This window comes from Castanea sativa, chromosome 5 (genome assembly GCF_040712315.1).
Source record: "Castanea sativa cultivar Marrone di Chiusa Pesio chromosome 5, ASM4071231v1".
Classification (NCBI taxonomy): Eukaryota; Viridiplantae; Streptophyta; class Magnoliopsida; order Fagales; family Fagaceae; genus Castanea; species Castanea sativa.
The window spans coordinates 52,755,723-52,781,409 of NC_134017.1; the positions used below are offsets into that span (position 1 = coordinate 52,755,723).

The 25,687-nt window shown below is 32.9% G+C and overlaps 3 protein-coding genes across 7 annotated transcripts; 2 read left to right on the forward strand and 1 right to left on the reverse strand.

Annotated features, from left to right (window-relative positions):
* The first annotated feature begins 3,621 nt into the window (after nt 1–3,621).
* On the forward strand, nt 3,622–7,749 carry LOC142636772 (putative purine permease 10). Of its 2 annotated transcripts, none has more exons than XM_075811065.1 (2): nt 3,622–3,787; nt 6,389–7,749. In XM_075811065.1, the coding sequence occupies exons 1-2, from the start codon at nt 3,664–3,666 to the stop codon at nt 7,534–7,536; spliced, it is 1,272 nt and encodes a 423-aa protein (XP_075667180.1). In that variant the 5' UTR covers nt 3,622–3,663; the 3' UTR covers nt 7,537–7,749. The 2 variants fall into 2 exon arrangements, with proteins under 2 accessions (XP_075667180.1, XP_075667181.1); XM_075811066.1 differs by having other exon boundaries at nt 6,392–7,749.
* Nucleotides 7,750–10,346: 2,597 nt separating this feature from the next.
* On the forward strand, nt 10,347–12,326 carry LOC142636773 (purine permease 21-like). The gene has a single exon (XM_075811068.1). The coding sequence runs from the start codon at nt 10,373–10,375 to the stop codon at nt 11,582–11,584; it is 1,212 nt and encodes a 403-aa protein (XP_075667183.1). The 5' UTR covers nt 10,347–10,372; the 3' UTR covers nt 11,585–12,326.
* A 5,036-nt stretch (nt 12,327–17,362) lies between these two features.
* LOC142636774 (mitochondrial ATP-independent inner membrane protease subunit 1a-like) lies at nt 17,363–23,767 on the reverse strand. 4 transcript variants are annotated; one of them, XR_012844383.1, is made up of 8 exons: nt 23,625–23,750; nt 22,652–22,712; nt 21,495–21,810; nt 21,197–21,421; nt 20,973–21,083; nt 19,215–19,278; nt 18,165–18,262; nt 17,475–17,596 (listed from the first exon to the last, which is right to left on the reverse strand). XR_012844383.1 is itself a non-coding variant. In XM_075811069.1 (7 exons), the coding sequence occupies exons 3-6, from the start codon at nt 21,630–21,632 to the stop codon at nt 19,216–19,218; spliced, it is 537 nt and encodes a 178-aa protein (XP_075667184.1). In that variant the 5' UTR covers nt 21,633–21,810; nt 22,652–22,712; nt 23,625–23,750; the 3' UTR covers nt 17,363–17,596; nt 19,215. The 4 variants fall into 4 exon arrangements, 3 of the variants coding, with proteins under 3 accessions (XP_075667184.1, XP_075667186.1, XP_075667185.1); XM_075811069.1 differs by lacking the exon at nt 18,165–18,262 and having other exon boundaries at nt 17,363–17,596; XM_075811071.1 differs by lacking the exon at nt 18,165–18,262 and having other exon boundaries at nt 17,363–17,596; nt 21,735–21,810; nt 23,625–23,702.
* Nucleotides 23,768–25,687: the final 1,920 nt, after the last annotated feature.

Consider the following 25,687-nt stretch of genomic DNA (forward strand, 5'->3'; position numbering starts at 1 on the left):
TTTTGATTGTTAGTCCAGTAGGAAATTAAAGAAAGCTGGGAAGTTTGTTTTCCTTGGGGACCAAAAGCATGGCAGTTTGATGCTTCACACTTTTAATGCCGCTTGTGAGCATTTTTGGTTTTGGTTTACTTTTTAGCACCGTGAGCATATTATCAAACCCTAAATAGGTATAGGTTGCCAAAAGTTGTAGCAAATTGTCAAAACTCAGCAATATTTTTGTCTTTTATAAATGAAAATGACTAAAAGGAGCAATCAGCTTGGATACCTCTCTAGTCTTTGACATGTGATTGACTCAGAGAAATTTTTTATACCTACTAAAGTTGTGGGACCCATCCAAGTGAAGATCCAAAGGCAGCACTCCCTCTAGTGGTTCAAAACTTTAAAGGGATGTTTGTTACTGTTGTTTAAATAACAATTTAAGTACTTAAATAATATTAAACGTATTTTCATAATTTTTTACCTACATATATTTTGACAAAAGAACAACGTTATTATAAATCTCTTACCAAATTGCCACTAAATAAGTCCTAATTCACACTTAGCATCAGTATCTGGCATGCTAAAACTTCAAATATGTTAAAATTTAGCATCAAACCCCATAAATCTTGCATTATCCACACTTTCAATTCTAAAAAATTTTACCATTGAGCTACAATATCATCCTACTTTTATGATGGTACCGTAGCAAGATGGTATTTTTTATAAATAATATTTTATTTGGGTTTTGGATTTTTATTTGAGTATTAGGTTTTATTTGGGTATTGGGTTATATTATTTTATTATGTAGGTATATTATTTTAATATATTATATGGTAAAATAAAATTTGAAATATTAAACGTATTGTAAAATGGTATAGTATAATACAAAAAGTAGTTTAAATAAAAAATTTTCAACCTATGGCGGCTGCTCTTAATAATCGCTCTAAATAAAGTAGTTTTTTAAATAGTAAAATATTATATTTTTTAAATGTCAAATGCTTATATCCTCGTGGTACTAAAATCATGACTATGGGTAGTGTGAAACACATCATATTGAAATTGACAACTCAGTTTTCTTAATTTGTGGTCAATTTGGCCAATTATTAACACTAGTGAGTGAGTAGTGATGTGACTATAAATTTCATAAAATGAGCGTTGAACGTTGAACTGTTGAAGTTTCGACTGAGGGTCCGTTTAGATATAATTTATTGCTGAAAATTGAAAACTGAAAACACTGTAGCAAAATAATTTTTAAATATGTGAATAGTGTTGAAAGACCTATTTATAATAAAAAAAATTGTTGAAAAAGTACGTGAACAGTGCGCTCACAGTGCTTGAACAGTGCGCTCACAGTGCTTGAACAGTGCGCGTACAGTGCGTAAACGGTGTGCACACAGTGTGTGAACAGTGCACACAGTACGCACACAGTGCGTGCACTGACCCATTTGTCCCCCGCAGTAGAAACGAAGAAAAAAAAAAAAAAAAGGAAAAACGCAGCCAGCAAAACGCTGGATCCAAGCGGGCAATGAAACTTAAATCAAGAGGTTAAAAATAAAACTTTGAAAGGAAATGAGTTGTCTTCATCTTGTTGGCTATTGTTGGAAGTAGGCATATAATTGCTAAAACACGGGTTGTAAAACTTGTACACATCATCCAGTTTGTCCTTGAGGAAAGGGCTTTGATGATGAGGCCAAGCTAACCTCAAAGTCTCAAACTTGGTCGCTTGAGCCTAGATTCTGCACTTTGTCTTCGACTCAAATCTTCTTTGGCCTTTCTCGTTTTGTTTTGTTTCCAAGCAATGCTGCTTCTTCTACTTGTCTTTTTTATGGCATTTTTTTACTCAACTATTGGGAGGACATATTAGTATATCACTGAGGGCTTCTCTTTGGTTCAATTAGAGTCATTTTTACTATCAATTTCACCATTGAAATTTTATTCCTGAGGAAGTGCCTTGGATAAATAGAGCTTTGAATCATGATACTTTTCACCCTTATTTCCCTTCATTTCTTGATTTCTTTAATTCATCACAAATTTATTCTATAGATAGAAAAAACTGTTACGATATTTTTATAACTTTTTAGGTGACAATTCTACGGCAATTGAAAATAAAAATTGTAAAAATGTTGTGATATATATATATATATATATATATATATATATATATATATATATATATATATATATATATATATATTTTATGTTTCTAAACTTTCTTTTCATCACATGTTTAATTATACTTTTGCGTGCCTTGTTATTAGAGCTTTGAGGTTTTCAATACGCTAACCCAAAAAAAAAAAATAATAATAATAATAATGATAAATAAAAAAAATAAAAAATAAAAAAAGAAAGAAGAAAAACATGTAGGAATTTTGTGCGTGACAATTAGGGAACAAAAAAGCTATCATAGGTTTTGTTTTGTTAGAAGTACTGTATGTAGGCATGGTCCGCATGGATATATTTGTACTTTGAGATCACATTGGGCACATAAATCCATTTACAAACCATGCACATTTATGAAATTAAGAACTGAATTCTCCTCGTCGATTAAGAGAAACAGGCACAAGAAAGAACAACAGATGATGTCCCTCTAGCCAATATACTCTGAAAATCCATACAGTCAGTTTCAAAAAAAAAAATCCATACAGTCACCTTGACACGTGGAACCCACCAGACAACGCCTATATATAAAATATATATATGATATGGCACTATTGCTTCGTACTAGAGACAAAGCAGGTATTGCTATCCCATAAAGTTTATATATATATATATATATATATATATATATATATATATATATATATCTTTTTGTTTTGAATATTCTCACCTACTCTTTAGAAATATATCTTTTTGCTTTGAATATTCTCACCTACTCTTTAGAAATTGGTTGAGCTAGCCATTGCAAGTAATTGACCAATGTGACCCTTATGAAATCTAGTTAAATAACAATTCACAGCATATTTTGTATTGGTGTATACATTTTGCTAAAATGTTAAATTTACCATCAAAATATAGCATTAGTGGACTGCATCAGTGGAGCAAACCTAACATTTTATTAAAAGATATATTATTTTATTGTATTAGTGGTGGTAGTTGTTTATTGTAGTAGATATATTATTTTATTCTGTTGTTTATATTATTTTATTGTGTTGAATGCTAAAATAAAATCACTAATGTTGAGTGTTTTGTAAAATGAGATGGTAAAAAAGATAAAAATAACTTTTTAGAATGCCAAATTGCTAAATATTTGGAACCACTAACACTTACTCTGTCATGAACATGAAGAAGTGAAGGTTATTAATTAGTTTAAATTAAATCTCTTCTTTTTCTTCTCTCTTTTAATCACTTCCCACAAGGTGATAATTAACAAGTCATTCCCATAATCGGACAGACAACAACAAGCAACAAACAAACAAAAATCATTATAGTCTTAATAGGACAACTTAATAGTGATTTTTATAGGAAATTGATAGCCATACAAACATTTAGTGGGGCTATGGCAACTCAATTTGACATCAACAAAAAAAGATTTTAATATTTTCGAATATATCCCCACCGCTTTGCTCCAATGACTTGGATGCACTTGGTTCTCCCTTGAATATCTCTTAAATGATAAGAAGAAACGGTGACCATAATTGTTTATGGGACCGCGACACCCATTTACTACCAGAATACAAGTTATAAATGTACATGATTCACTTATTGTGTACACACACTCTCTCTCCCCAACTCTATCTCTCTGGAACATCTTTGAACTCATTCAAATTTGACATGAAAGAAGCTCAAGAACTTCAGCTCCATATCATGAGTAAGTCATATTTTCATAAATTTATTACCAAAGAGCAAGAAGTTTATTGTTTGTAGTTTTTAAGAAGTTTTTTTATTTTCATTTTTTAAAGATAGTTACAAAATGCTGTTAATCCCACAATTTTAACTTTTTTCCCTCCAGACCAAGAATTGTATAGGGAGGTGTCAATTAAACTATAAAAATTTTGGCCTTGCAGTAGTCAAAGTTACAAGGATAGAGAGATATTTAATTTGATTTTGGTAAAGGAGTTTGTTTCTGTAATTCTGAACTTACTGCTGCTATGATAGTAACTGATAGATATTTTAAGAACTGTCCAGCAATAAAATAATTGAACTTGAACATGATACATCATCTTTGAAGAAATCCTTGTCTTAAAGAACAATATATGGTTATTTTCTCTTATATTGACGGAATTCTTTCAGGAAAAATTGCATTTCTGTAATAGAATATCTCCAGGATGTAATTTTATATATATATATATATATATATATATTATGCATGCCTATTATCTATATTCATAGTGATGAAGATGCCACCTATGTTAAGTGAAGAAGCATCCTAGGCAGGGAAGGAAGTATTTTGAGGCCAAGTGGATCATGGCCCTGGCCACAAGGATTTTTTTTTGAACAATTTATATAGTTAAATTATTTTATAGTATATTTAATTAAAACTTGAAGTTTAGCCTTCCAAAAATGATATCTAATTCTCTCTTAAAAATTAAGTTGGCCCATAGTGAACCCAAAAATGCATATTACCAAATACCTTACACTCATGGCCCAATCATAAAAAAATAAAAAATAAAACATTTTTAGTTAATTCTCTCTTAAAAATTAAGTTGGCCCATTGAGAACCCAAAAATGCAAATTACCAAATATCTTACACTCATGGCCCAATCATAAAAAAAACATTTTTAGTTTATATACATATATATATATATATATATATATATATATATATATATATATAGGTTAAAAGACCTTTTTAGATAATAGATACCTAAATATATGTGGTGCTACAATTTTGAAGCCTTCAATTAACTTAATTAAAGTGTTGTTAACTTGTTAATAGACTACCAGTTCCTTTAGGTCTTCAATCTACCTGCGATACTGATAGAGACAAGAGCTCTCAAGTCTCACCCCTATGTCTTCACTCTTTCTTTCTGAAATTAATTTTCAAAAGAAAATTTTATTTGGATCACTCTTGTGAATAATTTTGTTTTCTTGACTACAAAATGCTAAATCTTTGGGTTTGAAAGTACATATATTTTTTTCTGTTTTATTTATATTTTTCCTAGTTGAATTACTAAATTTAGTTATAAGAATTAAAATTATAACTATATATGTTTGTATGTTTGGATCTTGATATTATAAAGAGAGCAGATAAAAATTTATAATTTGAAAATTATCTGGTGAGTAAAATATAATATTAAGTATTTTCCATAAAGCCTAATTGAATGCACTATTTTTGTGTCAAAATGATTGGTTTTTGCATTTTCTCAAAGAAATAAGATTTTTCTCTTGTCATAGTCATCAATTTATCATTTTTTCATTCTCAAAGTTATATATATATCTATATATATATATATATATATATATATATATATATATATATATATATATAACATTTTTCCCTAACATTTTATGTTTTTTAGATTTGGAATTAAGTGCCATATAGGATATGACAACGTAATATTATTTGTATAACTTTCATTATTAAATGTTGAAAAAAATGATCGTACTCTCTAACCATTATTAAGAAAAAGGATAAAAAAAGAAAAGAAAAGAAAGGGAAATCAAGAACTGTATATCATTCTGGTTAGAAAAAATAAAGTGTGTTATTAACATGGTTTTAAAAAACGAACCATTAAATGAGTCGGTTCGGCATCCGATTCCCGATTTTTGATCAATTTTGGCCAATCGTTGGCTTATTTTGGCTGATTATGGGCAATTTTACTGGACTGGATCAATGGCTCGTTCTTGATTGAACTAGTCAGACTCACCAATTCGATCCTGTTTTTTAAACCTTGGTTATTAAAGCTTGGAAGAAAGACCTTTTTAAGAATTGTAAAATTATACACACTATATTAGATTCTCCAATTAAATTCATACATTTAGTTGTTTTGACCAATAAGACATAAATAGTGTTATATTTTTTGAGGAGTATTAAATTTATATATATAAACCAAGTGTTTTAATTCAATTAGAGAACCTAGTGTACTACACTTAAGATATTGTATATAAATTTTACTCTGCACAAAATTCATTTAAAAATATAAGAACATGCTGATATTATGCCAATTAATTTGTGCGTTGGGATTGTTTTGGAGGTTATTTATTTGTTGTAGTACTCTAGAAAACGAAAAAAGATGTCATGTAATTTTCATTTCACATAATGGTGGGTGGATCTAACCTTTATGTGAGAGGAGTATTATGTATACCTATAGTTCCATATGCTATCTTTTAAAAGAGGGGATCAAAATTTTTTTTTTAAATGTGGTTTACCAAAATAAACTAAAAATAAATAATAATAATAATAAAAGATGCCATTTTTTAACACTTGATATCTTTTTCCAACTATAATTGTCCTTCAATATGATCTTAGCAGCTCAGTTGGAACCCAAAGAAGCAAACTCAACAACAGAGCATACAAATGTCACCAGCCAATCAACAACCACTCAGCCTAGAAATTATGGATGGTGGCTCCGAATAACCATGTACATACTCTTTCTCCTCTCTGGCCAGTCAATATCATTACTCTTGGGGAGATTATATTATGACAAAGGTGGAAAGAGCAAATGGTTGGGAACGGCTGTGCAACTCATAGGCTTCCCTGTCCTTCTTCCCTACTATTTCATCCCATCACTCAAAAATCTCAAAACAAACAGTACTGCCACCACTATCCACTCTAAACCACCATCCACCTTGGTACTCGTATCAGTTTATGTATCACTTGGTCTACTTGTAGTTGCAGATTGCTTCTTGTATTCAACTGGGCTAATGTACCTTCCTGTATCTACTTACTCTCTCATTTGTGCATCACAGTTGGCCTTCAATGCTTTTTTCTCCTTCTTCCTTAACTCACAAAAGTTCACTCCTTTGATAGTCAATTCTCTAGTCCTTCTCACTATATCCTCCATCCTCCTAGTTTTTGAAACAAACCCTTCTTCAGATTCTTCCAAAGTTTCTAAAGGAAAGTATGTAATTGGGTTAATATGCACTATTGGTGCATCTTCTGGATATGGTTTTGTGCTTTCACTTACACAGCTTGCCTTCAAAAAGGTTCTAAAAAAGGAGACATTTACAGCGGTCATGGACTTGATAATCTATCAGTCTCTGGTTGCAACCTTAGGTGCTTTGGTGGGACTTTTTGGTAGTGGAGAGTGGAAAGGTTTAAAAACAGAGATGGAGGAGTTTGAACTAGGAAAAGTATCCTATATCATGACTTTGGTTTGGACAGCTTTAATGTGGGATGTTTTTGCTGTAGGTTGTGTAGGTTTGATTTTTGAGGTGTCTTCCTTATTCTCCAATGCCATAAGTGTTTTGGGTTTGCCTATTGTTCCGGTTCTAGCTGTGATCTTTTTCCATGAAAAAATGGGTGGAATAAAGGTGATCTCCATGGTTTTAGCTATTTGGGGTTTTGTTTCGTATGTCTATCAACAGTACCTTGATGATCTTAAGTCCAAGCTTGAAGATAGAAATAAAAATGAAGCTTCCAATGCCTCCTCACTACAAGAGGTTAATGGATCATGAATAAGGTTTGCTTTATTTTGACTACAATTATTAATGCATAAGATAGGCTTAAGATCAATGTAAGGCTAATTTTCTACAAAAGAAGATTTTCGAATCTTTCTACTCGTATGGAATGGCTAAGTAGTATTAGTCAAGCAGATACTCTAGTAAGACTTATCTCTACCATATCTCTCATTCTTCTTCCTAATTTATTGTGTAATTATTCACTTTGTAGTTTAGTGGCATTACCTAATCTGATTTATTAATAAGGAGAATTAGGATACAAATTCCCCTACCCACTTATTATAACTATTATCAAAAATAATAATAATAAAGGCTAATATGATTCAAATGATATGGTGACACCATTCATATGATATAACCATTTCAAATATTATCAAAAAGAAAATGTTTTAAATGTGCAATAACGTGTTAGTTATGGAATAAGACTGCACATTATACTATTATAGGTATTGGTTACCCATCAGTATCACCCACCATGCATGTTGCATGCAATCCATATACCTGCTAAGTTTTCAAGTGTATAAACTCGATCTCCCTCTCTCTTTCTCTCTCTCTCTCAAATTTCATTTCCCACATTTAAAAAGCGTAAGATCTTCAACAAGGCATGCCTATCTAAACAAATCATGGGAGTTCTAGGGTAAATTAATTCTCATATAGTCCTGTAATTGAAGCATATATTCAATTGAAGCAAATCAAGCAAACTATAAATTTTTAAGTGAAATTGGCAATTGCATTGATGATTTACTTAGAAAAAGTTACTGCAAAATGGTATAATTTTGCCAAAATCCCAACATAGTTTAATGATATTCATCGTACTACCTTAAAAAAGTAAAATAAAATGAAATCCATACAACTTAAAAACTCATACCAAGAAATATAAATCATCGAATTCAACCGCATCTATCATGATATTGGATCATGATTGTGATTGAGCCCATATTATTTTGCAATTGTTGAGAAGCTATAAATGTTTAAAATGATGCAATAACGTGTTAATTATGGAATAAGACCTAACATCACTGGAGTTGGACAACCATTACAGCCATAAATTGCATGCAGTTCAAGTGCATGTTCCAATTTATTTGTGCAAAAGGCTCTCTCTCTCTCTCTCTCTCTCTCTCTCTCTCTCTCTCTCAACATGGGGCAAGCTCAAAATCTGCAACTCCAAGTCACGGGTAAGTCAAATTTCTGTATCCAAAGATTAGAGAAGAAAAGCAGCTAGCCTGTATATTCTTCTTTTCTTTTTTGTTCTTTTTGCAAAATATTCCAGTCCATCTGTATATTCTCTCTTTTTTCGCTTCTGTTTTTGTTCCCCTCCAAATTATAAGGAAGAAAAATTAAAATGATTTTAGTACAAAAGCTTTTCGTAGATCTCTCTTAGTTTGAAATAGGAAGTATAGCAGTTGATGGATATGAATCAAAACTGTATAGCAGTATAGCATTGTAACACATTAATCAACTCACAATGTAAGTAACGGTAAATCTTGTTGCACACAGCTTATCACACACTGCCATAAACACCCCATTGAGATCGTGAAATGTAAAATACAATTTCTAAATTTTTAAACACGATTTTAGCCCTTGTTGCATGGTATATACGTACACACTGTGAATGATAGTCATTACCCGTTAAGAAATAATTTATACAGGAAGTGCAAACTCTCTAGTCTCAACAGTAGCAAATCTAGTCTATGTGATGAGCTGATGACACAATCCAGCTGTCATAGCTAATCTTGGGAGTTCTGAATTCCTTTCTAGAAACACAATGCTTACTAGGACAGTCTCACAATCATATTGGCATTCTAGGTACAAATTATCAAAGTTTTAAGTAACATAAACTAATTAATAATAAAAATGTAACAATAATATTTGGGGAGTTGTAGATCAAGAGAGAAAAATCATCAGATAATTTTTTTCATAAAAGGTATTTACTAATGTGTTTCTTTACTAACGTAGGAATTTCAAAGTAATATTTAATCAATTTTAGTTTGAATATTCACTCTACGTATAGATGTAGACACTTGTTATTAGTAGTTTATTAATTAGTACTCTATTGTTTCAAAATCAGCATTTCTTTTACAAGCCCTGCTCATGCTTCATGCCTCATGCTTCTTAGTTAAAGCACATATAATGAGGGGGGCTGTGCATGGGTGGGCTGGGTTTTGAGTATTTTTCAAATCTAATTCTACTTTCTCAATTTGAGAAATATCTAACTCAACTCAACTCATGACAACTCTAAAACCCAAACCAAACCAAACCTATTTCCAAAATCCAAATGAATTAAAAAAAAAAAAAACTTAAAATACATATATGTTTTATAAACTATTAATTGCATGAGTTTGGCCAAGTTACTTGGGTCAAATATTTTGCCAAACCAAACCTGACCCAAACCAAGTTTTGAAAAAGTTTTAGAACACAACCCAATTATCAACACACGAAAAAACCCACCCAAGGCATTGGGTCGAGTTGGTAACGTCCCTAACCAATAACTAGAGAGAGCAATAAAATGGGAACAGAGAAACATGAAATATTATAAAATACTTTATATTTTGTACATTGTACATCACTAGTTTTGAATCTTTTGATAAAGATCAGGGAGCCAGAAAAGTACAAAACATAAAGAGTTAACAAAGAAAGCACAATACACTACAGTGGAAGACCCTCAATTTTTCAGCATAAAAAGGACCCTAGTAATAGCATAGATTGAGTGTGTTTATTGATGCTGCTAAACAATAATGCTTGTTGACAAACTAATTAGTTAGAAAGCAATACACATCAAAATTAAAAAGGAATTCATAAGATAGCAAAGTTTCTCCTCTAGTAATCCCTTTACATGTTCTTACCAGTTCAAGAAGCTGAAGAGGCAGACTTACCTGGTCATATCAATGCCACCAACCAATCAACAATCTCTCAACCCAGAACCTTTATGCAGTGGCTCCGAATGACCATCTTTACACTCTTTGTCCTCTCTGGCCAGTCAGCAGCTATACTCTTGGGAAGACTCTACTATGACAAAGGGGGAAAGAGCAAATGGATAGCAACACTAGTGCAAGTTGCAGGATTCCCAATCATCATTCCTTACTACTACATTTCTCCACCCGAAAAGCCTACTTCAAACAGTATCCACAGGAATGAGCCCTCCACCTTAATCCTTGCTTTGATATATGTCTCTTTAGGTGTACTTCAGGCAGCAAACAGCATGATGTATTCAGTTGGGCTCTTGCACCTTCCAGTATCTACTTTTGCACTTATTTGCGCATCCCAGTTGACCTTCAATGCTTTCTTCTCCTTCCTTATAAATTCCCAGAAGTTTACTCCTTTTATAATTAATTCTCTAGTCCTTCTCACCATCTCCTCTGCCCTGCTGGTATTTCAAACCAATTCTACAAACCCCACTGTCAACTCTAATGTGAATTATGAAATTGGATTCTCTTGCACTGTTGGTGCATCTGCTGGATACGGATTGATGCTTTCCCTTACAGAGCTCTCCTTCCATAAGATTTTAAGAAGAGAAACATTTACAGTGATTTTGGAAATGATAATCTATCAGTCACTGATTGCAACTTGTGCTACACTGGTGGGGCTCTTTGCTAGCGGAGAGTGGAAAGGTCTAAGGAGGGAGATGGACGAGTTTGAACTGGGGAAGTTTGTTTATGTCAGTACTTTGATTTGGACAGCTATAGCTTGGCAGATTTTCAATATTGGCGCAGTAGGCTTGATACATGAAGTGTCTTCCCTGTTGTCCAATGTCATAAGTGTGTTGGGTTTGCCTGTCATTCCAGTTCTAGCCGTAATCTTCTTCAATGACAAAATGGATGGGGTAAAGGCGATTTCCATGGTGTTAGCTATTTGGGGCTTTATTTCATATTTCTATCAGCACTGCCTTGATGATTCTGAGTCCAAGGCTGAAAAGAGAGATGTCAAGGAAGAAATTTCAATGCTTCCCCTGTTGAAAGAGGTTACCGACAAACAAGATGGGCTAAAGAATATCTATCAAAAAGTTCCACTTTCCACAGAAACAAATTTCCAAAATTATGAGCACTGAAGCTATTCTTAATCCTTCTCTTCCTTTGTTTTGATTCCTAGAATGGTTTACAAACTCATATTTCCAAAACCGTAAGTAAACCCCATGCCATTGTTTCTCCACATGAAGTGTAAATCATGGTCTTCTTTATTCCATTTCCAACAATATTTTCAGATAACTATAATTGGGCCCCTTTTTTTTTTTTTCTTTTTTTTCTTCTTTGTGTAAACTACTCATCCAATTCAGGTATTGCACTTGGTAGCAAGTCTTGTGCATATGCCATATTAGACCATCAATCTGGCAAATTAAAGGGGCCTAAACCCCTCCCCCACAAACCCCAACAACAGAACCACCCCCCTTCTATACCCCCTTTACAGTAGGTGAACATGAACAAGGTCAAGATGATGGGCAATAAAAATAAAGGGGGCAAGCTCAGGAGAAATAGCTGAGATGTCCTGAGAACCCATGAATACAACATTAAAAAGAGGTTCTGTTCAGGGTCATTCAAGGCAAAAGGAAAGCCAGAACTGACAAATGAGATAGAACCAATGCAAAATATGTGGTGGCATATATGGCCAAAGGTAAAGCATAACACTAGAATATGACTTTTCAAACCAAATTTAGGATAAAAATTTGTTGAATTCTTCATCAGAAATAATAACTACTACAACATATAGCTATCACTGTGTTACATGCATTTTAAGTAAAAGTGAGTCTTCTTCCAAGGTTGGGGCTTTTAAGACAAAAGCACCCCCAAAAAAAAAAAAAAGAATATTTGAAACTGTTTTCCCCATTATTTAACAATCTCAAGACTTGTTATTAATATGTGAAGCCTGTTGGTAGCCAAAAAATTATACCCCAATCAAAGAATTTTGAGGGGGAAATGTTTGAATTGTTTATTACAATTATAGATACTCAAATTTTGGCAGAGAAGCAATTTGACTACAAAATACTGATTATAACTACCAACTAAAAAAAAATACCCACAAATTTGTCAGGTTGATACAGAACTATGGCACCAAAAAAAACAGCATTTTTAGGTATCACAAGCCCACATATTGGATCTATGATACTGAACCACATTACATAACAGTTAAATTTCTTACCCATGGTTTTAAAGTAGCAATTTTCCCTATTGAGGTATCTTCCATTGTCAGGACATTAAAAAACGATATTGCTGATCAGTTCTCTCTCTCTGTCTCTCTCTCTCTCTAATACATGCTCAAATCAAAACCAACACGACAAATTTTACAAACAAATGAAATGACCCCATATGATCTTAAAGAATTTATTGCCTTGTAAATACTCCTAAAAGTTCTCACAAGATGTCAAGATGTACATACATGAAAATACACACGTTAAACTAACAAATGTAACAGATTCATTATATGAATGGAAACGAGGGCAGTAGCTTTAACTGGTGAGGGTACTTACTGGAGCGTAATTGTAACTTTCGAACCCTCCATTGTTAGAACAATAATCCCGTAAAGATTGGGATTAGTTACATTGAATACAAAAGATATCTGTGGAGCGCGTAAGATCTCTTGGACGTTAAAACTGAAGGCTGGAAGCTTGTGAGTGGTTCTGAATAAGAAGACAAACGTCTTAAAACGATGTCGTCCAGTGTCAACTTAAAAGGATCCTTCAGTTTAGTAGAACAAAACGTCACCGTTTATACTTAAGCAAAACGATGCTGTTTTGCACAACTAACTTGAGAATGTTTTTAGAAATATGCTTTTAGATCTTGATTTTTATGCTTTTGTTATGTTTTATGTGTTTTTAACGGGGAAGGTATAGAGGTGGGTTATGGAAGCCTAATGGGGTTGTTACGCCTACGTTGTTACCATTGTGATCAAAAGCAAAATACAAATTGATAATTCTGAACTCATGATTGTTCAAATAACGATAATTCAATTTATATACATTTTTTTATTTTGAAAATTACAAATATAAAATTCAAAGACTTTGAACCTGTAAAGTCTTAAAAGAGAGTTTTGAAGATTTCGTTTTTTTTTTTCAGAGTCTTTAGAGTCTCCTTTACGCTGTGTAGAAGTTTTCAATTTAGAAAATTTTTTCTTATAGTACCTCATTTTCCACACCATTTTTTTTTTTTAATGAACACTAAGATCGCCTATTGGAATGTATCAAAAAAAAAAAAATTAAATAGCGGTAACGGAAGTGGTGTCATGGCAAGGTATGGTAAACTAGTTTCATCAATGTAGAGGATCTTTTCAATAATTAGGCAAAGCAGATCTAGAAGGAAGTCCTAGGATTGTGCTACTTGTCCCAATATGTCTACCACACCATGAATTGTTGATAAATGAACTTCAATTTCCCAAAATGAACATTTGATAGTGTAGAGCTACACGACTTTTGATAATGTCAATTAGTTTATTATACATGGAGTAGTATAGGTATCTTTGATCTTTAATGTTAGTTGTTTTGGTTTAAATTGATTTATATACTATTAATTAAATTTAATGATTTCGATTGTGGTTCTCTTAATTGCTCAGAATTTTATAAATTACAGATGGATTTGGTGGAGCTCTTCTTCGTTTTAAGCTTATCTTAATGCTTTTCGAAGATGAGAATGAGCAGCATGACCAGACCTCCCAGGCATCCAGTTTAACTACAATTCAATAGTATTGACATTGAATAAACCTTTTAGCATATCACGTGTGCACCATAGAACAAAACTATACAATACATAGTCCTATGGAAACTGAACGTTCCCAATGAGTGCAAACATCTGTTATGCTGAGCTTGTACAACTCATTACCAACCATGGCGAATTTGTATAGAAGAAGACTTCGAGTACCAAGGAAAGAGCAACAAACTCTGAGACTGAAGCTCTTGCCATGGCGTTGGTCATGGGGTTGAGATGGGCTACTACAATGGGATTAAGAGTGATAATTGCCAAAGGTCATATTCAGAATCACACCAATGCCATGTGCTCTCAAGATCACCATGTCTTTCATCTTTTGGAAACTTGTTGGAAGAGGGTAGAGGATGTGCCATGCTGTTCGTGAATTTGCAATGTGCTCTCAAGATCACCATGTCTTTCTCATTATGCCTTTTGTATTGAGTCCCGAAAGAGTTGGTTCGGAGAAATACCACCATTGCTAAAGAATACATTGCAATCCAAAATTTTACAAGTGAATAAACTTTCTATCTTTTTCTTCAAAATAAATAAATAAAATCATCATAGTGCCTGCACCGTTTCCTTTAGTAGCATTGTGTTCTCAAATCTTTTTAAAATGAAGTCAAAATGGACCATATATCATATGGTAACAGTACAAAACTAGACTAAAAATTGGAAACGATGGCTCCATTTTAGCATCAGCATATTTCTGAAACAAAATCCCACCGGGTAGAAGGTTACATATGAATTAAATCACAATTGCAGTGCAGTACCTACAACATCAACAAGACCAAACAATCATTAAGCACATAATATTTGAAGTATACCTTATAGACGATGATGCCTTTTACTTACAAACCAACGTCAACAAGAACAGACAATCATCGGGGACATAATGTTTGAAATATAAGTCCACTGCATAGAAGACGATGCCTTTCACTTACATACCAACTTACTCAAAATGTGAAGAAACCAGTGCACTTCTAACATTGTATTCATATCAATCTTTCATGTCATTGACAAACCTTAATAAGCATGCCTTAAAAGACTTTTTGAAGAAGACAAACTTCACAGATTTCCCAAGAACAGAAAATCCAACTCTAGTCATCCTCATTTTTGCCAACTGCTTTTGTGCAACTTTTGGCAAGAGGAGTTCCATCGAGTTCAAGATTGGGTGCATGATGGAATTGTTCTAGAGCACTTGTTGTATGAATGTTCATGTAACCAAGAAAAGACAAACTAGATATGCCTTGAGCAAGTTCACTGAAGATTTTTTATTGAGAGGTCAGTGAATTCCAAAAATATCATGTTCCCTTCTTTTTCTAGTATCTTTCCCATCAAATGAATTTGAGACAAGTTGAAGAAATGCATCCCAAAAAGACCTCAGTAGAAACTGAACTAATACATACATGTTACTTCAAAGGTTTATGATACTTATAAAAAATAAAAATAAAAAGGTTTATGATACTCACAAATATGGAATAATAGAAGACTCATGGAAAGTACTAGAGAAAAGTAAGTAACAGTAAGGTTCAAGTTCATTTGAACACATTGGCAAATGTCCTGCTGCGATTATTGGCAAAAATCCAAATACCAAAAGAGAAGCAAGTTTCCATAGTTTTGGAAGAGTATCTTAATTTGTTGAAATTTTAGCTGAGAGCCACTAGAGATCTGGTGCTGTCATTTCACCCATCTAGCGGGAGCAAGGAGTCCACAATGTGTACCATTCTGCAGTGAAAAATGTATGATTCTGAAGAAGCTATAGTTGTTCAAGCATAATGGTTCAAGCTTATATTTGGAAGCCAATGAGTTGGGAATTTCAGGGGTTTTGTAACTAGTTTAATATGGGTCAAAATAGTCAATGTGCCAATAATGATTAAATTATCCTGATTGAGGTTTATCTTATATGTCAAGAACTATCAGGGTTCAGGGCACTCTCTATTCGTGTTTTGGCACAAAATGAGCAATTCAATTTCACCAATCACTTCAATGCTTAAGAGTTAAGATGACTACTAACTAAGCTAGATGTCACTGATAAATGTGGTCATATTAACAAATGATTTACTATGATTTGATGCTATATCCATTTTATATTTGAGAAGTAATCATGATCATGACTCATATTTTTCTAAGTGCATCAAACTTCTTTTATATAGATCAGTATAACTATCATATGAATGTAGTTGTTTCCATAACATTGTCAAAATACAAGACTTATATTATTATTATCTCCAAAATCAATTAGAGTCGGAGACTCAATTCCCAAATCCAGTAAAATGCTTACGGTCCGCTGTAATAAAGGTTGCCACCAAACCCAATCCTTCCTTTCCCGCATTGCATGAATTAATGAATAAGCTTTTTGTTATAAGAAATAAGCTTTATTGCCTTTTGTTATAAGATATAAGCTTTCTTGCCATTGCATTAATGAATTTCTATATCATAACAATCTTGAAAAGCCATTGCATTAATGAATTTCTACATCATAGACAATTTACATAGCTTTCGTGATTGCAAGTTGCCGGCTAGTTGTGATGTTTGAAAACATTGTCAAAATGTCTACCACTAATTTTGAACTGGGAATACTAAGTTGAAATAGAATTAGTTTCAGTTTTACTCGTCCTTAGGCAAGTTTGATGGAGAACTGACTGATTTACAAAAGGGGCTAGTGATTTGATTTCATCCACATTTTGCTGGCTTTCTTAAATCCAATAATTAGGGGAATAATTATTTGATTATTGTATGCAAAGTTGCATATCATTGATTAACTTTTTCCAATGATAGTGTATCTTGATTCAATTGTCGCCATATTCATGCTACACAAGTATTTGGTGTACATAAGTTGAAACAGTCCATCATAGATATAACGAGTACTCTCATTGTAGCCTTTTAATGACAATATGTGAATCACTAGAAAATTTATCCTAGGTCTTGAATTAACAAATGCACGTCATTTTCATAAAGACAAATGCAAATATTTTACCTTTTTTACATTCCCACACTCCCATGTCCCTTCCGTGTGGTGACATGGGGACAACAAAAAGGGGATCACAGCCATGAATTAGTTCAATTCATAGGAAGCAATAATCTTTCAATTGAGCTCAATAATAACAAATCTAATTTACTTCACAAAGTTTAGCACTAGCATTCCAGCAAACAGAGACAATGTAAACAGTGTTTTTTATTTTTTTATTTTTTATAATTCAATTGTTAACAAGTGAGGTAGAGAGATTCAGTCCTTGATTCTCCTCATAAAGGAGACAAGGTAATGTCACTCACTAAGTTACAAGGCTCTTAGCTATAAACAGAGTAAACAATTTGGAAAATCCAAACCCACAGCTGATAATGCTCCTGTCTGAGCTTGTAAGCCATTATGAACTTTAGAGATATGACACCTGCAATTAAAAAGGTTCTCAAAGGATATAGTAAGTGTATTAAATTTAATCAATTATGACCACAATCAATTAAACCTTATTCCAAAAAATTAAAAATATTGTTAGGAAAACTAACTTCAAAAACCTCCTGGACTTCAAGAAGATCACAATGTTTATATAATGGTTAATTGTGCATCTCTCTCTCTCTCTCTCTGTGTAAAATTTTCCTTGACACGAAATTTTGACTCAAACTAAGCCATAATGAAACTACTTCTCCCCATTTCTAGATAGACCTCCCCAAAACCTTTTTTTTTTCAATCACTTTTCGGTTTCCATCCACACATCTTAGCCACCAAAAGAGCCCGACCCAAAAAAAATTAAAAATTCACAAGGTTGCAATTCATAGGATTAATTGGAATTAAAACAAGAAGAAAAAAAACAGCAAATGAATCATTAGGTAATGTACACAAAATATTGCAAAATTGAGGTTTGAATCAAATATTTAAGCCCGAAAGATATTGAATATCATAGGAGGAAAAAAAGCTCTATAACACAGAGAGACGGTTGATTGAACTGTAGAAGTTCTGACTTTGTTAGTGTCAGCAAATTAGGACATATGTCCAGGAAAAGACACCAAAGGTAACTTGTTATTAGTATTGGAAAGCTAAATAGCATCCACCACAAAGCCTGAACAAGATAAGAGCAATGAAAGAGCAACAAATAAGAGTGAGAAACCACATAAGCTCTTCTTTGAATTTAAAAAGCAGGGAGTTTTGACCAAAAGCCCAGAGCCAACTAATAATTTCATTTCTGTTTTCACTTTTTAATATTTCCTAATGACATGAGCAATAAAAAGTTTAAACGGGGCAAGGCTTTTCAGTATGACCACTGGGAAGATGATGCAGCCATTATCTTTAGACGTTGTGATGAGAATCATTGTCCTTGAAAGTCAGAATGTCAGAGTCTATTTACAGTCCTCAGCAAGTTTTAAATATGTGTGGTTGTTTTTTATCGGAAGTTTATATATCTAATAATTCCAGACATCCAACTTTATTTAGATATGCTTCACATAATTCATATAATTAATAAGGTAACATAATTAAGATATCCTAATCTCTTTTCTTTCTCTCACACACTTCACTCTACTCTAACCATGAATATATTAAAACCCAAACCGACACAATGTGCTATTCACAAAAAGAAAGTTTGGCCACTTTGTGAAACAAGGAGTTAAGTATTATATGGCAAAGGCAAATTGAGTACCAGTTGAATTAGGATATATAGCAATTAAGTGCTTTTCTTTTTATAAGTAATAATATTCCATTATATTAGCAGACAAACATCATGCATGAGTGTGCACACAAAGTTCCCCTAGAGAATTACACAAACCTTACAAATGAAGAGAGATAAAATCAATAAATCTAAAATAGAATTTATATTACTTGTACCAAGGGCGCAAGACCACTCAAAAACTTATAAAAAGAGGGAATAAGTGTACTATGATAAAGCATATAAAATGGGTTTTCCCTTTTTCTTTACATAAGGTCTCAAAAATTAGCACATGAGCAATGACAAATCAAGGTTAGGGAAATGTACACCCAAATGGAACATTAAGAGTATAAATTCTCAAGAAAAGTACCTTATAAATCTGGATCCTTCATTCCACTCTTCATCAGTGATCCAAATTCTTTAGGAGGCCATATCTACATACAAATGCGCACATATCTATAACTTAGCAATGATAAAATTTAACAGATGACACTGATATTTTCAGGATGATAATTATGTAGGGTCAAATATCAAACACCAACCAGTGACATTAAAGTCCTAGAGGTCATGACATGAACCTGATCTACATCTTCATAACAGTTTCAATCACCCACTCAAATGTTGGTGATAATAAGAATAATAATAACAAATGTTTTATTAGCTGTCCAGACTTTCAGCACTTCAATTAAAGGTTATAACCAATGGCTTTTGCAACTGGCTTTCAACTTTATGCAATCATCCTCCAAGGCTTAGGACTTTAGAAACCCAGACTTTGACAATTTCACTGATTTTCATTAAGGTGAACCAGCCAATTAGAACATTAGCATTATAATTGTTAAACCATGAGATCTTATCGGTGTTATTCACACATAGATCATATCAAATTCTCTTGTACCGAATGCAATGATTTACCATGCACTTCATATGGATACTGCGTAGAGTGTGGACAAGTGCATTTTATGTGGAATCTCAACTATGTTGAATTGACTGCATAAATCTTTCTTTCAGTTGATGCTTCCTCATCGTAGAAGCCTTTCCTCCATCTTGTCTTGAGTTGGTGAACTTCTAAAGCTACATGGAATTCATGACAGGACAGCATGTATGTTTTTCCTACATATGTCTTGCATTGCCTCTCATCCATCTTTAGACTTTATCTAGCTACTCTGAACTTTTCTTGATAGCTTAGCAATCCATATATAACAATTGAAAATTGAAATTGTACAAGGATTGCTATCGATTGAAAATGATAAAATGATTATCAAGAACAAAGAACCAGACAACAATCTTTTTACAAATTTTACCCATTCAGAACAAGGGATAAACAAAGATAGGATGGTTAGGATCACCACAGATAAGATAGCTGGGCTGGTTATGCTTGAAGGCAATCTGGACTAGGCGCGCTCAAAAGAAAATCCCACGTCCAGTGAATCTATCAAATTACACCTATTTTGATTGGATTTAAACCTAGAATTTGTCACTCACAAACCCCATGTTTATTCCCCCTCGCATTAGTTTGCACCGTATTCATTCATCAAGCGAAATGAACGAATTATAAAATTCCATTCCCCAAATTCCGGCTTTCTCTCAAATTCCCTTTCCAAATCCTCTAACCCCAAACACACAATACAGGTATTAATTGGTTACTAATTTTTAGAAGTTCTTCACTTCTACTTTGACTTCTATTTTCTGTCTTTAAGCCCGCCTATCCAAACATTCTTCAATGCTAAGTTATATCTTCATAGTTTCCATTTAATTAACGTATATGCTAGTTCTACCAACTATAATTTCAGAATGAAATATATTCTTAGGTCTCTCCTATGATTTAAGCCTAGTAAATTCATCAGAAACCAATGCAAAAAAATATACATCCAATCACATTATCTTTGACAACAAAACCAAATGCACTCACAGGAACTTAATTGAGCATCAATTTCAATATGCCCCAAAATTAAATTGAAAGAAAAATAAAGGCAATTACCATACATTCCATTGCCAAAAGAACAGAATTTCTTAACATAAAAATAACTTAAATTATACCCTCCTTTTGTTTTTTGGCTGGGACAAGGACAGTACAATTAAAAGCATCAAAATACAACATTAAATGGGCTAAAGAAAGAAATGTAGTCACCTTACAGAATACTTTGCCTTCAAGGAGGCTATAAGGAACAGGACCAAATTGTCTTGAATCTCTGGAATTATAGATGTTGTCTCCCTCTACCCAAACATGTCCCTTTGGAACCTATGACAACATTAATAATAGCTATAACAAAGCACAATCTATAACTATAAGCTTTAGCAACAAAACCCAATTCCAAAAAAAACAAAGTTAAATTGATGAATGATAATAGATACCACGATAGTGTCACATCTATCACTGTTCATGGGGTCAACAACATAGGTGACAGAATGAGACTCCAATCCCAACAAGCGCTTTACCATGACTTTTCGAGGAGACTCAGGAGAGCGTAAGAGGACAATATCCCCAGGGCCCACTTTGCCAAATTTGATGGAGAGTCGCTCTGCCAGGAACATATCACCGGTTAGATTGAAGGTCGGGATCATGCTGGGACCATAGGCCTGCAACCACTCATTTATTATCATTTCTTTCTAAAACATGTTGTTTTGTAAAGTTTAAGGGAAAATGTTATACGAGGGCAAAGGTGCAGAGGTAAGTGTTGGTGACGTGGAGGACGCAGAAGAACTTTGCCACTGCAAGGGTTTTTCCTGATGCTTCTTTCACTATACTCTTATATTGTAAATTCCAGAGTCTCCCAATAAGCCCTACCATGTCTGAGATCTCTGTCTCAAGCTAAACTATTTACTACTTCAAAATCTTGAGTTCCAATTTCAAAATGTGATTACGCCAACAGCTATGGATGAGTCTACTCACTCTGGTCTCCGGCTACCAACACTGCCTCTTAGCCTCTGCTCCTAGTGGCCTCTCTCTCTCTCTCTCTTCAGAATACCTGTAGTATGGACAGAAGAACTTCATGTTCACAAACCCAAGTCCAACTCAAGTTTGATATGAAAATCAAACCCACTTGCTTATTACGGTCCATTACATTTTATGAGCCCAAAAACCAAAAAAACAACATCACAGATAGGAATAAATTGGTGATAAACCTCAGGTCTATATATACACTAGTAGCTAACCGGCATAAGATAGTTAAATAAATATTATAACTATTTATTTACTTGAAGGTACCATGAACTTGAAAATGATAACAAAAAAATTAGGCTACATGAATGCAATTCATATACAGATAAATCTATTACTCTAAAAGTGCTCTTACACTTGCTTTGATAAGTACTAATAATTTTAGAAGACAAAAGATTTATTACATAGTATAAATATATAACTGCTCTTAATATAGTGACTTCTTAAAATTAAGCCTATGACATCTACCTAACCAATTGTGACTCCAAAAGTTCTTACTTTTTATTTTTATATATGTTAACTCCAAAAGTTCTTACATGTAGGCACTTTGAACAATTCTTTTTATATGAGATTAGTTAAAAAGATTCAAATCATCATAATTATGTGCAAGGATAAAGTGGTAATGATACAGAAATGGACGAAATACTTCTTCAAATTAGTTAATGAATATAAGCCCAGCAGAGTAAATCTAGAAGACATTATGTCCTCTTACTGCAATATGTGAACTAAGATTATGATAATTGATGAATGACAAATGAATGGGGTGGCACTCAGGAAACTAGTTTATAGGAAGAAAGTTTCAACTCTCATAGCTTCAAATAAGAGGCCATATTTAATTTAAAAATTGCATAAGAAAATTTAGAGCAAACCTTATTTTGGGTCTTGCATCTGTTGGACCCGATTCTCAAAATTTTCATTTCCCACCCAGCACTGCAAGTTTGATTCCAGAGAAGAAAATGTGAACCCCATTTAAGATAGAGAATTGTAAGTTTAAAAATGGTAAAGGCAAAAACAAAGTGAACATGGGATAAATGGAAGAGGAACATGCTATTATGTCTACACTATCATATAAACCACCAACCCAAATTGAAGCTTAATCCTATCTATAGGGAAGATGATATAATAACCACTACTTGCTGGGGCTAAAAATAACATAAATAAAACCCTTTGCTTAAAGCTTTTTAAGTTCCAAAAGAGGTGTTTCCCTAATAGCCCAACACTATCATTACATCCCACAACCTGTTAATCATCTACTGTTACAACAGTCCATCCTAGGCAAACTTCCTCCTCACCTACTAAACGGGCTTTCAAGAGGAGAAACACCTCATATTCCCATCATTCAAATGGCTATCTGCAGATAGAACCTGAACCCAATGCAAGATCTTTATCCAACCAATATAAAATTTTATCCATAAAATTCAACTCAGACATTTCGTCAAGCATGTGGAGTTCACTTTAAAAGAAGAGATAAATAATACCAAGAAAATAAATGACCTGAGCTAATGGCACAACAATGAGGGAGATCATAGTATCATACTCATGAAAAACAAAAGAGAGGCACACCCCCAAGAATTGATATTTCCTTTTTTTAAGTTTTGAGAGAAAAAACAACATAGTAATCCACAGCTGCAAACCAAAACTATAGTTCATAGTATCACTAATCAAACATGCATGTTGGAGAAAACCCAATGCCAAAAACATTCTTAAACCCCAAAAGGTATATACCCTTTTGTCGAATGTTGAATGCAGATTTTTCTAACCACCTAAATTTTCTCGGTTCCATTAATGCAAACATTCATTATCAGCAGCTATTTACAAAAAACACACAAATTAAAAACGTACCAGGCTTTAGAGGCCAAGACTTGAGGCGGCAGAGACTATGAACAGAGAGAGAAAGAGAGAAGAGGTGAAGGGTTTGGCTGAGATGAGATAGTGGGCAGCGACAGGGGCAGAGGCACGTTGTTGGGTGGGGGCACCCAAAGTTCAAAATATTTCTATAATGTAGCCTGAAGCATTAGTTGGGGACCTTGGGGTAATAGTTGGGCCCTCCAAAATATAATAGGCGGCTCCTAAAGTATGGACTTTACTTTTAAATTGATTAAATCTTACCTAAATGTCATTGGGTTTCTTACATTTTAACTTTTGTCTAACTTACGTGTTCAAGTGTGAAAACGTGGACTATGCAACACCAAATTTTTTTGACAAATAATATGTCTACAATATTTTTATAACATTTTTATAACAAATCATAAGTGGCAGGTTGTTACTAGTTATTATTGTTAGGGTAAAAAAGTAATCTTAATCTTAGGTTCAAATTTGAACCAATAACAACTAACCACTTATGATTTGTTGTAAAAATATTATAAAAATGTTATAGACGTAGCACCTCTCAATTTTTTTTTTTTCTTCTTAATAGCCCATGCAGCAACCCACTAAAACGTGTACTGGGCTTTAGTGAGGTTTTTTTTTTTTTTTTTTTGTTCTTCTTCTTCTTTTTAATCTTTAAACTTCACCCTTTACTTCTCTTCATCATATTCATAATTTTTTTTTCTTTTAAATTGGATATAATTTTCTCTCATCATCATCATCATTGTATATCATTTTTTTTTCTTTTGCGTTGAACTTTGGTGCCAAATAAGTTGTTCCAATAGTAATTTGTCATAGAAGATAATTTGGGTTTGTTGTAGGGAGAAGATATATATTTTTCTAAAATTTCCTTTTTCCAATAGAATCTTCTCAAGTTATGTATAATGATTTTAATAAATACGTATGCTATACATAGCATTAAAATTATATTTTTTATTAGCTTAAATTTTCAATTGTCTGCTATGATTGATTAAGACTAAAGATAATTTTTTTTATTGTGCTTTAAGGAATAGTTAAATATAGGAAGTGAAAGCCATACATTAGAGGGATTATTAATTAACGTAAAATTATATGATTTTTTCTAGATTAAATTTTTAACCATTTTATTAAAGATTAAGGAGATGATAATGGATGATTTTATTCAATGAAAGATCATTTTCAAGCATAACTTTGATAAGAGATGCTTAATTCTTCATTAAAATATTTTGTAGCAAAATAAATAATTTTTATATATTCATTTGAGTTTAGAAATATTATATTTTTTAATTTGATAATTATATATATATAATATATTTATAAAATAATGGCTAACATATGAATGTATAATCCAGCCCCCCCATGTGGAAATTTCTGACTACGCCCCTGGACAATGTTTAAGCCATGAGCAAAGGGGCGAGGTCTGAGGGGGCAGCGTGAGGAGAGAAATTACCTTCTATGCAATTTTTTAAACTCGACCTTAAAAAAAACTAAATAAGATGTTCTCAGATCAAACATTCACTTAAATGAATCTTAAAAAAATGGTCAACCGGTTAGCTTTTTAAATAAAATCTTACTACTGCACGCCTTGATAGTCATTCCCTAAGTATAAAATGCTTATAGAGTGTAGGGTAAAGATCGGAGTTCAAGTCCTTAAGAGAAAGCTTTACATGTATGGTTGAATTTTTAGTATAAAACTCATAGTATAGAAGTGTGTTTTTAATTAAAGGCATGGATAAATTTTAGGAGAAAAACCAAAAAAACAATACTTAAGGTCCTAAATAACTGTACCTAAATTTTGTCATAAAATATAATATTATATATAGTTAAATCGAATTTTTACGTTCACGAGCTTGTTCACAAACATATTACATATTTAAGCTTGGGTCGTTTAATAATCAAGTCTAAGCTTAAAGCTTATTTTCTAAATTAATAAACATAAATAGGCTTTTTTCATCAAGCAGGATCAAGATTCACCAACTCCATCTCCATTCTATTCCACATGTTATGATCACAAAGAGAAGGGGTGTTTTGGTAAATTAGAAGTATGGAGCACACGCAAA

Coding starts and splice junctions, on each gene's coding strand:
- LOC142636774 (XM_075811069.1), bottom strand. CDS start 21,632: ATGGTAGGGCTTATTGGGAGACTCTGGAATTTACAATATAAGAGTATA. Junction 21,084..21,196: donor ATAGATGTGACACTATCGTG/GTATCTATTATC, acceptor ATGTTGTCATAG/GTTCCAAAGGGACATGTTTG. Junction 19,279..20,972: donor AAGGCAAAGTATTCTGTAAG/GTGACTACATTT, acceptor ATTTGTATGTAG/ATATGGCCTCCTAAAGAATT.
- LOC142636772 (XM_075811065.1), top strand. CDS start 3,664: ATGTACATGATTCACTTATTGTGTACACACACTCTCTCTCCCCAACTC. Junction 3,788..6,388: donor ACTTCAGCTCCATATCATGA/GTAAGTCATATT, acceptor ATATGATCTTAG/CAGCTCAGTTGGAACCCAAA.
- LOC142636773 (XM_075811068.1), top strand. CDS start 10,373: ATGTTCTTACCAGTTCAAGAAGCTGAAGAGGCAGACTTACCTGGTCAT.